Here is a 13,841-nt window from a genome sequence, read left to right on the forward strand (position 1 = left end):
ACTGCTGTTACTGTTCTCTGATAGGCTGTTATCTAGTAATTTCATCTAGCTAACAAGGTTGAAAGAAGAGACCATGTTGCCTAACAAAGTGCTGGAAACATACAATTATTATGTGGATTTTGTGTGCATATCTTTTGAGTGTGTTTGGTATTTCTGATTATTGCATGCTCAGGCATAAATAGTCTTTAGTGAATGAGATACATGTTGATATTTAATTATGGCGGTGGCCCCATCAAGAGTTGGAACAGCAGGGCATGGGCTGTGGAGTCTTCAGTCAGGTTCTGCTGCCTCCTCGCTATCCCTGCCCTGTTTCTCATCTGTGAAATATGGCTCCAAGCATCCGTCTTATAGAACGACTAGGAAGAGTAAGAGCCTGGTACATGATAAGTACTCACTAAATATTTCTCTTCTTTTGTGGAAGGTATATTTTTGTTTAGATTATTAAACTACGTAAACTCCAGTGGTTCTAATTCTTTGTCTAATAGGGTCTTTGAAATACATTCAGTTTTGGGCGGATAATATAGCTTTTTTTCATTCTCCATTAAAATGAATCACCTGAAAACATTCATCAGGAGGAAGTACCTAATTCTAAGAATATAAATGACATCTTTGAAATAATTTTAATCTAAATATATCACTTTAAATAGGTGCTATCTATTAAACACATAACATTAACCAAGACTTAAATGAAAAGGTACCAAGGATCCCACCACTAGAGCAAACTGCTTTTATTGTTCTATCACCCTTCTAGTCCAGATTCCTTTATTATGCAATCTTAACAGTCACTTTTTATAAAGGCATTTGCTTTGTCTCTAGGTGTAAAACAAAGGTGTATCCAGATAATCTTCCTACAACAAGTGTGGTGATTGTTTTCCACAATGAGGCTTGGAGCACACTTCTGCGAACTGTCCATAGTGTCATTAATCGCTCACCAAGACACATGATAGAAGAAATTGTTCTAGTAGATGATGCCAGTGAAAGAGGTAAATTTTAAATTTTAATGCCAATAATTTGCTACACCTTTTGTCACTAACGGTTAAAACTAGTTGCTATAATTTTTAACCTAATAATTTTATACAAAATTCTAATTTATCCCAAAAATATGGCATTTGGATTCATTCACATATGTAAAAAAGTACACCCTTGTGAGACTTAAAATATTACTTTAATTAGTAATTAATTTAATTTGTGTGTTGCATCTTAATCTTGTTTCAAAAAGAAATAATGCTCTATAACATAAACTATTATGCAGGACAGTGAAAAAACTCTCGTCATTTTGTTAGGATTTTCTCTGTGGGAAGCTGCAGGACTGAGTCAGTAGAGAGCGACTGGATTCTGCTTACATCCATGAATAGAGAAATGTAGTTCCATGTTTAGTAGGAAATATCTCTGACAGCAAAATGGAGCTTTAGCTGGGTGAACCTTTGTTCTCCAGATTTTTCTTAGGTTTCCCTATTTTCTCCATTTCTAAGTTTCAGGAATGATCTATAGCTAGGTGCATAAAAGGATTAGGAAGGATGAAAAGGTAGGATGTAATATGACTCTCATAGTAAATCTCTACAGACTCTTGCCCACATGTCCTTCTAGGAGTCTCAGAATTTTTCACAAGGCTTAAATCTCCCAAACTATTTCACGAAATACTGTTTGGGAAAGGACATATTAATTAATGGTGGCTTGGTCAATATTATTTATTCTGAATCCTTACTAGAGATTTCACACTACAGAGTACCATATAGAAAAGGCTCTGCTTAGTTCATCAGTAAAGAAACTTGCTTAACTTAGATACCCAGTATTTCCTAATTTTCTTATTCATAGCTCATCTGTTTAGGAATCATTGGTGTCGTGTGTTCCACCAATGTTCCTGTGTTCGCATGAGAAAAATTTAGAGCTACAGAAAATGATTTCCTACTTCTTTTCTTCCTTCATCAGCCTTAAATGATCTACCATTTTAACCTCTTTTGCTAGTATCTTCAACTTTCTTGCCTATTCTCCCATTGCATCTGCTATGATTTAGTTAAGTATCATACTTTCTCCTTCCTGTGTCCACACTGAATACATGCATTTAACCGAAATTAAGTTTATTCACATCAAATATCAATTATTTGGAGTAATTAATGCAATAAAAACAATTTAAATCTTAATTGCTTTGCCAGTTCATACAGTTGCAAATGAAGAATAGGATAAATCCTACCTTTTAAAGTAATTTATATCTTACCTTTTTAATCAAATTAAAGATACTTTATAATCACACAAGACATTTAAATAGTATAATACATTATATAATTACATGTCAAAAGGAATGAGAGCAGTTAAGAATACCACACGTAAAGAAATAATTGTTGACAACAGAAGTATAAACCTCATGTGGATAATCTATTTGCTAGGACTTAATCCCTCTGTAAGAAAATTAACCTAAGTTAATATAAGGAGGAATATATACAAACATTTATCCTGCAAATGACTTGTGCTTGGTTTACTTATGTGTCAACATTTGCTAGATTAAATATATTCTTCCAGAAGAGATACTTAACCTGATATAAAATGAATTTTCATTTCCTCCTTTGTTTTTCTCTCTCGTTCTGTGAATGCCCAAGAAGGCTGTGTAGAATAATAAGTTTTTGTAGAATATGGCCTAATTTAAAAGGTGCAGGGTCCCACAAGTGACAGAGAAACTCACCTATAGCAGTTCTCTCTTTCCTTTCCCTCATGCAGCCCTCACCTAACACCCCAATCTGTGTACATCTGTGAGAGGAAACTGGTGTGAGCAGATGTCTACCTCACTGCTCCACCTGAGGCTTAGTCTCTAGGCAGGGTCCTGGAGTGCCGCTCCAGAGTCCCTGCTCAAGGGTCTGATTCTCCTTTATCTTCCTGCCTTGGAAGCCTCAAATATCCGGGTTACCATTTCCGGTATCTGGGAGACAGTAGATCTTTGTTTTTGTGGTTATAATTTGCAGTCTTGCTTTCCAGGTTGAAAATCATCTAATGTATTTTTCTTTGGCTCCATTGTTTAAGTCATAATTGTTAGACCCAGAAACCAGAGCAAGCTCTTTGCTTTTATGTAACTCTTTACATCTGCTTTTTTTCCTATTCTTGAGACACATCTAAGGCACCATCATTTCTCACCTGGATATGGAAATAGACTAACTAGTCAAACTAATGTCCCCACATACTCTTACCCCCTCCCATCTGTTCACCATGGTGCCTCCAGAGTGAGCTTTTTTAAAGCATGCAAATTTGATCATTTCGCTTCCATGCTTAAAACCCCTCCACTAAGGCCTGTATGACCTGGCCCCACCTGGCATCTCCAGTCACATCTTGAACCATTCCCATGCTTCTTCCCTCTGTCCAATTTTCTTCTTTCAGTTTGTTAAAGAATATCATCCTTCTTCCTATCTCAGGGCCTTCAATTGTACTGATTTTGTTCCCTCTCCCTGGAACATTGTTCTCTAGGGAACATTTATCTGCACCATCTCCCCAGCATTGTTAACATTGAATCATCCATCAGAGTTCAGCTCAGATGTGATGTATTTAGAGAGGCCTTTCTTGACCTCTCCAGACCTGTCACGTCCCTCTGAAAACATCTCATAACACTCTACTCCTCTGCAGCTCTAACCAGGGTTTGAATTATTTGTCTGTTTAATAGATACCTTCCCCCAGTAGACTGTATACTTTGTCAGGTCTATTTGCTCACCATTATCTCCTCAGTTCCCACAGTGCCTGTTATATAACAACAGTCTAGAATTATATAATGAATGGGTGAAAGAATAATGTACACTGGTATATTTAATCTTCACATTTACTTCTTCTCTGTGCAAACTTCCTAATTGGGTTGTGTAGCATAGATAGTGTGCCCATGGCCTCTGAATACTTGATTTCAAGTTAACCTGCTGAGTAACTCTATTTATTAAAGAAGTATGAAGTAGGTGCTATAATTATTCCTGTTTTATTGATGAGGAAAATGAGGCTTAGCATGGTAGAGGAGTATCCAAACCCTGTATAAATCCAGAGCCTGACCTCTTAATTGCTGTGTACCTCACTTCTGATTGCTTCTGGTGCAACTTTACTGTTATAGGATCTGTAATAAAGTCAGAATTTGGACGAATCCCTAGTTTATGTCAGAAGTTATGTAATTTTCATCTCAGAAAGTTATCTTAAGACTTAGAATTTATGTAATGTTTCTAATCTGAGAAGACTATTATTTTTTCATTTTATACAAAAAGCAGAGGTTTATATTTAGTAGAGGTTAGGAGTTAGATTTATTAGATTCTGAATTCTTTATTCTTCCCTATTAGATTCTGAATTCTTTATTCTTCCCTACTACTCTTTAGAGTTTTGGCTAATATTTCTCAGACATTGCTGTGAATAGTGAAATTTTTTCCTGATGTTCACACTCTCTGACAACCTCACACTCTGAGAAATGCATAGGGATCCATTTATAGGCCAATAGTTATAAAGGTGTCCTAAGAAGATTCTCCCTTGTTTTTAGATGTAATAGTAGCTTCTAACTATAATCTCTTAACTCATGGCTTCATTTTTGTAAAATGAGACTTGGATAATTCCTAATCCCCCACCCATCCCTGAGTCCATAATTCTGTATCGACTGAAAAGAAGACACCTATATCCTAATGTTATTGTGTGAAAGCAACAAAGATGTCAAACAAAGATGCCAAGAAAATTTGTGGAAGAGCAAATTTTGTGAGTTACCAGACCACAGAATCATGCATTTTTTAAAAAAATTTTGTTCATAAACAAGACAGTATAGCTTTCAAAGACATATGGGACTTGGGGATTAGATTGCTTTAGTTCTGAAGAAACATTTTAAACTAATATTTTTGGAAAAACTTGTTGGGAGATGCATTGTTTATGACACATCCAGTCTTGATTGATCTAAGGTACTAAAATATATCTTATACCCTACTGCATGAAATTCTATCAAATTCTGGATACAAAGTATTTTAAATTTGTGCTTGATCAGGTGCTTCCACAGACCTGAATTGTTCTCTCTATGGAGTTCCCTTCTAGGATTCTCTTGTTGTAGATAAAAAGATGGGCATTAAAGTCAGGCAGACCTGGGTTTGAATCTTGGATCCATCCCTTAAGCTGTATCACCTTAATCAAATTCATGTAATATGCTGAGCCTTAGATTTTCATTTCTAAATTATGCATAATAACACAACTTAATAGGGTCATTGTGAGCATTAAATGAGATAAAATATATAATGAGACTAGCATTACATATGTTAGCATTATGCTAAACAGACACAAAATGTTAACAGTTACTACAAAATGTTGCTCTTCTCTGGGATTGTCACTACCCTTACCTTTTTACTCAGAATCAATTTAGATCCTTCTGACCCTAAGACTTGGTTCATAAAATCACAGTGATATCTTTCAGATAACTTTTTAGCTCAAATATTAGAAAATATATTAGCAGAAATGGGAAAGATCAGTGTTTTGGTGTAGTGGGACACATAGGTAGGCCTTTCTCTTTTACAGCTTTTATATCCCTGATTATTTCATTATTGAGTCATTTTGTCTTGTTGAGTCAAATAGGCAAGAATCGTTTTACTCCCATTTGTCTTTTCCACCTCACTATGTAGGAAGCCTTTTGGATCTCTACTTTTAGTATTTAATTAATAGATATGAGGATAATCTCTCTAGGGGTTCCAGTAGTTCCATCTCAAATATTTTCTTCTCTAGAGAGATTATCCTCATACTTATTGTGTGGTGACTAGTTGGAAAGGCATTTGGCCATATTACCACCAATAGCTTTTCTAGCATAACTTCTGTAAACCAACCTGATCGGAAATATGTTTTCTCTTTGCTTTAAGGAAGTTGCACGTTTTCTGCTTTTTAAAGTCAGTTGTGAACTTTGGAGGTACGGTTTATCTTATCCTATATGCTTGCCTGTGTCCTGAGGAGCATAACCTCTTATCTGAACTCTCCAGGATAGCTGTTGATGTCATACACACACATACTCTCCCTGTCCCCTTTTGCCCACTTTTTCTGTTTTCTTCTTCAATTGCCCTTCCCTTTTTAAACTTTTTTTCTTACACCTAATTGTCAGTTTAAGTATCTCTATTTGGCCTTGCAGTTAACAGTCCAGCATTTCTTTTCCAAGTGTGACCTCACTTTCTGCCTCCTGATTAAAAAAAAAAAAAAAAAGTATAGTCAAAGACCATGGTAATCAACAAGACAATTTGTTTGTGCTTCTGAGGAAATTTCACAATTTTCTGAACTCTACAGCTATTACATGTTCTGTGTCTTCTCTCTGTTGAGGTCTGGATTTAATGCTTTCTTTGTATTGCTGATCCTTAAGCATGATTAGAGAAAGAATTGAGTCTAACAGAGTTACTTAGCAAAACATAGGAGCATTCCTATCCTTGGTTAAGTCTGAGCACAAAGGCATTCTCTTAATTCTGCATATAATAAAATAGAGGCAGCTCTAGTCCATTCTCTTGGGGAATATAAAGGCTTCCTTTAGCAGAATGGGTTTATGAGTCAGGGAGCCTCACAGAGAGTGTTCAGTAAGGGTATGTTGAATAAATTTTCCAAATCAAAATTACTTTAATCTGAATAGTGCCAGGCCACACTGGTTTTCATGTTTTCTTTTGTTCATTTTCCAGACTTTTTGAAAAGGCCTTTAGAGAGTTATGTGAAAAAACTAAAAGTACCAGTTCATGTAATTCGAATGGAACAACGTTCTGGATTGATCAGAGCTAGATTAAAAGGAGCTGCTGTGTCTAAAGGCCAAGTGATCACCTTCCTGGATGCCCATTGTGAGTGTACAGTGGGATGGCTGGAGCCTCTCTTGGCCAGGATCAGACATGACAGGTAATTTTCTGGTGTCTGTAAGTTTGTTTTTAGTACATTTGTCCTAAACTATATGGTGAGTTGCCAAATTCTATATTTTTTAAATAAATATAAAAGTAATTTCCTCCCAAGTTTGCTTTAAAATATCCGTGAAGAGGACTCTAAAGAAAATATCCAGAAGACCACATTCTGAAGCCTGGCAGGAATGTTTGCAAACTGTTGTACTAATGAGGAGTGATTAGGAAGCATGTCATTGGAATGTATACTATATGCTGTGTTCACCAAGCTGGAGCAGAACAGATAGATGGTGAACTCAGGGAAGACAGCATAAAACCCTTCACTTGTCCTTGCACTCTAAAGCTAATGCTGGAGCAGGCAGATCCTCTCAGCTTGTAGTGCAGCAAGAAGTAGAAGAGAATGGAGAGGAGCACATTGTGTCCTGAAATGCTTAATTTTATATGGAAAGCACCATAATCTTAGATAATACAGGAAGAACAGTGGTGTAATGAACACCTATGGTTATAGTTTTTCATGTTAACACATTTTTCAAAGAACTCCCTATTTCTGGCTTAGTTCTTGTGCATCAGGAGAGAACCTGACTTCAGTCTGCTAGACCTATGTTGGTTGAATTTCTGCTTGTCATTGTAATTTGAGGTAGAGACTGTCCACGTTAACATTCAAGTTTAGATTTTAGTGGAGTGAACTTTTACTAGTCAAGTGGAACACGGTGGGAGCTAAAGCCACAGCATCTATTCTGTTTGATAGCAAATGCTGGATCTATATTTTTTCCCTTTCAAAGATGAATAAATAGGAAAACTCAGCATTGGGCCAATCAATGGGGAAGTAGAGCAGCTTTAGAAAAAAGAACATTGCCCTGAAGAATCAAAAGAATAGGATATCTGTAAATTATTTTCTTTAAATAATAGATGACGTTTTAGGGAATATTTGCTCGCCTGAAGATAACACACAACCCATAGAGAGAAAGCAAGGTGAGGTGATGACAGAAGTATGGAAGGGAGTCAGCTGAAATAGCAACCACAGTGACTTCCAGTTTGGGCTGCATGGTGGATTCAATATTCTGAATAACTTTTCCAACTGAAAAAGCTGGATAAAAGGCAAAACAAATTTTAAATGCATCATTGAGTTGGCACAAAAGGAAGAAATTTGCAAATCTCGAAAAGAAGTGAGAGCAAATGTGCAGTCCAAACACTAAAGCCAGCTTTCGCTGGTAGGGTTTCTGCTGAACTTTGGGGTCACTAAGCTTCTGCCTTGAGAGACAAATAAGATGGAAGGATAGGAGACAAAAACCTAGGTCCTGCCTCAGGTGAGAAGGTTAATAGCAAACACCTGTATAAAGCTGGGCTCTTGAAATCTGTATTTTAGTATAAAGCAAGAATGAAAAATTAATCCCACCACATCAGAGAAAACTTGCCTGTCTCAACCTTGGTATGCAGTGGCAGAGGGGAAACAGATCTCCCCTAAGAATTTGTAAACAATATAGAAAAAGAGGGAACGAACCAAACTCTTTTTATGAGGCTGGTATAACTGTGGTATGAAAACCAGAAAAGTACTACAAGGAAAATTACAGTGCAAATCTGTTCATGAATGCTAGTACAAAAATCTCACAATACCAGCAAACTAAACCAGCAATATACACACACACACGCGCGCGCATGTAAAAAACATGTCATGATATCATGACTGCTTGGTTTAGCGTAATATTACAAAAACTAATTCGTTTAATACATCCCATTAATGTATTTTTAAAACTGTGATTACAAACTTATTAAACACCTCTGATCACTCCTATAGATACTGAAAAAGGGTTCACTGAAATTTAACATGAATTTATTGTTAGAAAATACTTAGCAAACTATTATACAGTGGAAGTTTACTAATCCAAGAAAGGACAGCTTAAAAAAAAAAAGCCTTTGCAAGCAGAGATCATGTTAATGGAGAAATGTTGGGAGCATTTTTTAAAAAGATGTGGAAGAAGATGTTAATGCCCTCAATCACCAGTTAGTATTATTAGAAGTCTTTCTTAGGTTTTGCAGTACTACAGTAAATAAAGAACATTTATTTATTGGAAAAAGGAAAAGCATTGTTGTCAATTGTGTATGTGTTTGTGAAGAAAACGAATCTATACATAAAATAATAGAAACAATAAGAATTTAGCAATGTTGCCAAACACGAGATTACTATAGAAAAGTTCAGGCTAGAGCAGTGGCTCACGCCTGTAATCCCAGCTCTTTGGGAGACCGAGGTGGGCAGATCACTTGAACCCAGGAGTTCGAGACCAGCCTGGCCAACATGGCAAAACCCCAGCTCTACTAAAAATACAAAAAATTAGGCAGTCGTGGTGGTGCATGCCTATAGTCCCAACTACTTGGGAGGCTGAGGCGGGAGGATCACTTGAACTCAGGAGGTCAAGGCTGCAGTGAGCCAAGAGTGCACCATTGCCCTCTAGCCTGGGCAACAGGAGTGAGACTCCATCTCCAAACAAAAGAATGAAAAGTTTATTTCACACCAACAAGGAATACTTAGAAAATATAATGTAAAAAGAAAAGATACCATTCGTAATAGCAATGGCAGTCATAGACTACACATAGGAATATGTTTATCAAAAGATTTACTGAAATTCACGAAAAAATCTTGAGAGAGAGATGGATAGGAAAGTCAATATCATAAGAGTATCAATTCTACCCAAATTCATATATAAATTCAGTGCATTTCCAATTGAAATCTCCACAGAATTTTCTTTGAGAGACTGTACAGGCCGATTCTAGCATTGATTCGGAACTGTAAAAAGAAAAAAAATAGTTGGGATGCTTCTGAAGAAGAATCAGATCTAAGGGGGCTTGCCCTACTAGGCGTCAAGACTTATTTATTTTAAAGCTGTGTTCATTATGGCAGTGGTATATTGATGCAGGAATTCACAAATAGACTAGTGAAACAGGGTAAGGTCTAGAAACCAGCTCATTTTTGTATGTAATCTTGATTTATGACAGAGCAGTCACTAATAGTTACAGCAGAAGAAAAAGGGACCATTACATAAATAGTGGTGGAACAATTGGTTATCCATAGAAGAAATAAATGAAGTTGGATACTTACTGTATATCATAGTTAAAATCAGTCCCTTGAAGATTAAAGTCTTAACTATAAAAAACAAAAAAAATTTTTTTTTAATTAGTTGAGTGTGGTGTTATGTGATCCCAGCCGTGGTCCCAGCTACTCAGGAAGCTGAGGTGGGAAGATCACTTGAGGAGGTCGAGGCTGCAGTGGCCCCTGATTGCACTACTGCATTCCAGCCTGGGTGGTGACAGAGTGATACCCTGTTTCAAGGGAAAAAATAAAAAATAAAAACACTTACTATACAATTGTTCTGTAGTTGGCATTAAACAGGAATGTTTTGAAAGATTTCTTAACTTGCTTTTATGACATCAGGAGAACAGTGGTGTGTCCTATCATCGATGTGATCAGTGATGATACTTTTGAGTACATGGCAGGCTCTGATATGACCTATGGTGGGTTCAACTGGAAGCTCAATTTTCGCTGGTATCCTGTTCCCCAAAGAGAAATGGACAGAAGGAAAGGTGATCGGACTCTTCCTGTCAGGTAATTAATTAGTCAGACATTTTGCCTAAAGTGTTATTGGCAGAAGGTTGTGGAGCTTTGGGAATCATATCAAATGGATAAGTGTATTTTGAGAAATGTGAAGCATTCGTATACCTTATGGTAGTTAACAGCCATCTTTCGCATATGTGAGTGTTTTAAAGAAGGATTTCTCCTCTAATAAAATTAGAAATTTTTGCTTATTCTATAAATCTAGTGCACATGAGAAATGATGACATGCATGTTTTTTCATTCCTTTATGAACATTTTGCAAATGCGTAAGTCAGATCTGTACTTTAATTCAGTTATTAAGGATAATACTTAGCTTAATTAATTGTGTCAGTATGTGAAGATATTACCTAAAACTGGGTCCTTGCATTAAAATGTACAATTTTAAATTCAGACATGTACCATCTGGATGACAGTTATTGACTGGTAAAGTTAGAAAAGCTTGTGTCAAACATAAAAATAGCTAGAATTGACACAATATAAAAAAATTCATTAATCCATTTATTCTCTGATGTTTTTTCTCTACTTGGTCATATATAGATTTTTTTTTCAGGATGGAATAAAAATCTTCGTGCTCTTTTTAGAACATGAAATTGAGACCTTTGAGCTCTTCTGAGCCATCCTAGAATTTAGCCCCATTGTATCGACCTGCTACTTCTGTATTGAGTTCCTTCAGAACCAGGCTTCAGCTTTTCTGTTTTTGGGCCTCCTGCGTCTGCCTTCCCTTGAATTCAAGTCCAGTTCTGGCAACACTGAAGAGATTTTCCACTGACTGTGTGCTGTTTTCCTTAGCCTGAGTTCTTAGTAGTAGTAGTGCAAGGGACTTTTCTTCTCTTTAGCTGTTAGTGCAATTCACTATCTAAATCAGGGGTTCCTAAACATTTCAAAAATCACAAAATTTTTTGAAAATCTGGTGAAAGCTATGGGTCTTCTCTAATGGAGAAAAATGCACATGTACATGCAGAAGATTTAGCACACAAAAAACTCAGGTCAAGAAAACCCTGTATTAAATGATAATTCTGAATTTTGGGCTGTTTCTTTTAAATCCTTTTCTCATTCTTTTTTTCTTCTAAAATCAAAATAAGTCCAAACCTTTTTTGGAAACAACTGTTTCCTCTGTAAAGGCAATGAGTACATTTTAGGGTTCATCTTAAAATATAATCTTCGTGGTATCTTTGGTCCCTGTAACTTATTTTTTTCTCCTGGTTGGAGTTTACTTTTTCTCCATACTTGTTCTTTATAAAAATCAAATGGGCTGATATTCATTTATTTAAATCTTCCTTCATTTTTTAATAATTTCTCTGCTTAATTTCACATGTTCCCACTCCCTTTGCATACCTGAGCCCTATTTTGATGAATTGGACTCCTCTTTTGCAGAAAATATACCACACAGTCAGGAAGGAACATATTGATTTTATTCTATATTTTGTCTCCTCTCCTTAAAGATTTCTAGTGGGTATTGGGAAAAGGCCTCACTGTTTCCATCCAGTTTATCTTATGTATTTATACTATTTGCCACCCTTTAGAATATGGCATGGTAACTCTAACCTCAATCTACTTGGTTAATATAGTCAACTGCCTTGAAGTTGCTAGGATCCGTGGAGTGGGTGCACAGTCAGATGGAGAGGATTGTGAGGAACAGCTTTAATTTAAGGAGTTTGAGATCTAAACTCAGTTAGGACCTGAGGGCCAAGAAAGATAGAAAGTACTCTTAGGACTGTGACAGAGAGGGATGTCTGGGCAGAAGCATGACACAGCAAGTCTAGCAGTCAGCATGACCATGGTGCAGGTCATGTGTGAAGACCAAATAACACAGCATAAAACACAGAAAGCCCCTGGGGCGTATGAAAGTTTATGAAGAGTGTGAGAATAAGTACTTACTCAGTAGTTATAAATAGTTATGAAACAGCTTTTAAAAACAAAAACTGATTGTAAATTTTAAATTGCTAATGGTATAGCATTATTGAATTTCAGGACACCTACCATGGCAGGAGGCCTTTTTTCAATAGACAGAGATTACTTTCAGGAAATTGGAACATATGATGCTGGAATGGATATTTGGGGAGGAGAAAACCTAGAAATTTCCTTTAGGGTAAGTTCCCTTCAAAAAAATTAATCTTTTATTTAACTTCAAGTATAGATGTGCATTGATTATTCATGTATCTCTACATAAAAAATAAAAATTGAATTTAATACAAGTTTAATGTAACTTCGGAGCCTTCAGTCCATAAAAAGGACTGATATTAAGGGTTCATTATAAACTATTGAAGCAAATAATTTAGTTACCTTTGAAGTTCAGCTATAAAACTTACACAAGATTCCCTAGTTGTTTTTAATTTTTATTATTTTCAAGGAAGTAATTTAAGCTCTAAAAGCTAATATATAGTTTGGAAAAGCTAATATATAGTTTGGATATGCTACTTTGCTGCTTTACTCTCAAAAACATAAATTTCACATTTTGTAATATGCTTTTTATTTTAGTGTGAAATTTTTTTTATATAAAACCTAGTCACTTTACCAGCTTTATATTTTTCAATAAAAATGCGAAAGAATTCTAAAATGACTCTAAATTAATTTAACCCAGTCTACATATAAAGTCTTTGCATTTCATGTTCACTAGAATCAACATATCATTTAAATGGCATTGCATATTTTTGCAAATAACCAACTTTAGACACATAGCTTATTATAGTGGAAATCACACTGACGTGTACTGTAATCTGAACCAGCGAGCTCACTTTGTTCCCAGTGAATCGCTTTGCCTTCTTGTCAAAGAGAGGGTTGGACTCAATATCACCTTGGAGATCCTATCCGGCTCTAACACTTATAATCCTGGGAAAACTTGAAGGTAGGAACACTGAATATTTAACAAAATCAGAACTTTCCAAAATGTTATTTTAATTATAAAGAGTTATGAGATTTTTAACTTGGTGGGGGGAATGTATTTTGAAAGAAACAGAAGGATTTCATTAAATTAAGGATGTAAGCCCATACTTGATCATCTTTCTTTTGCCCCTTTTTTTTGTTTTTATTGTTCTAACAAAGACAACAAAACATGCTTTTACCGTCTCACTGAAGAACTTACAATGGATCTAGTTGAGATTCCTAGGTTCTGTTTCATGTACAAGCCGTGACGCAGGTTTGGAGAGGGGTGAACAGATGAGCATCTGGCTGGTTACTCCATGGTCAGGTTTTGTTTGGTGGTTGTTTTTAACCATGAGCCACATTAATAAATACATTATACATTCTGCACACACAAAACATAAAATTTAAACATTTTATGAAACAGTATGTCCTTGTTAACAAGTACAGGTTGCAATTCATCAATTTGAATTTATGATTCTCTTAGGTATAATGGCCTGCAGTTAGAAAAATACTGCTCTAGATCCCATATCTTTTCTGTATTT

At 35.9% G+C, this 13,841-nt stretch overlaps 1 protein-coding gene and 1 long non-coding RNA gene across 7 annotated transcripts in view; one reads left to right on the plus strand and one right to left on the minus strand.

The window, feature by feature from the left end:
* Window positions 1-13,841, plus strand: part of GALNT1 (polypeptide N-acetylgalactosaminyltransferase 1) — a 130,046-nt gene that overhangs the window by 95,122 nt on the left and 21,083 nt on the right. For all 6 annotated transcript variants that reach the window (XM_063699145.1, XM_004059333.5, XM_055368305.2 and 3 more), the window contains 4 exons: window positions 817-983; window positions 6,627-6,834; window positions 10,258-10,428; window positions 12,409-12,526. In XM_063699145.1, coding sequence (XP_063555215.1) covers window positions 817-983; window positions 6,627-6,834; window positions 10,258-10,428; window positions 12,409-12,526 — 664 coding nt within the window. The remainder of the gene's footprint in view (window positions 1-816; window positions 984-6,626; window positions 6,835-10,257; window positions 10,429-12,408; window positions 12,527-13,841) is intronic.
* LOC129528320 (uncharacterized) overlaps window positions 8,646-13,841 on the minus strand; it is a 45,516-nt gene continuing 40,320 nt past the window's right edge. Inside the window, exons 4-6 of the long non-coding RNA XR_008673557.2 lie at window positions 13,520-13,681; window positions 9,925-10,145; window positions 8,646-9,612 (exon numbers count right to left, since the gene is read on the minus strand). This is a non-coding gene — a long non-coding RNA (uncharacterized lncRNA). The remainder of the gene's footprint in view (window positions 9,613-9,924; window positions 10,146-13,519; window positions 13,682-13,841) is intronic.

The sequence above is a fragment of the Gorilla gorilla genome, chromosome 17, assembly GCF_029281585.2.
Source record: "Gorilla gorilla gorilla isolate KB3781 chromosome 17, NHGRI_mGorGor1-v2.1_pri, whole genome shotgun sequence".
NCBI lineage: Eukaryota > Metazoa > Chordata > Mammalia > Primates > Hominidae > Gorilla > Gorilla gorilla.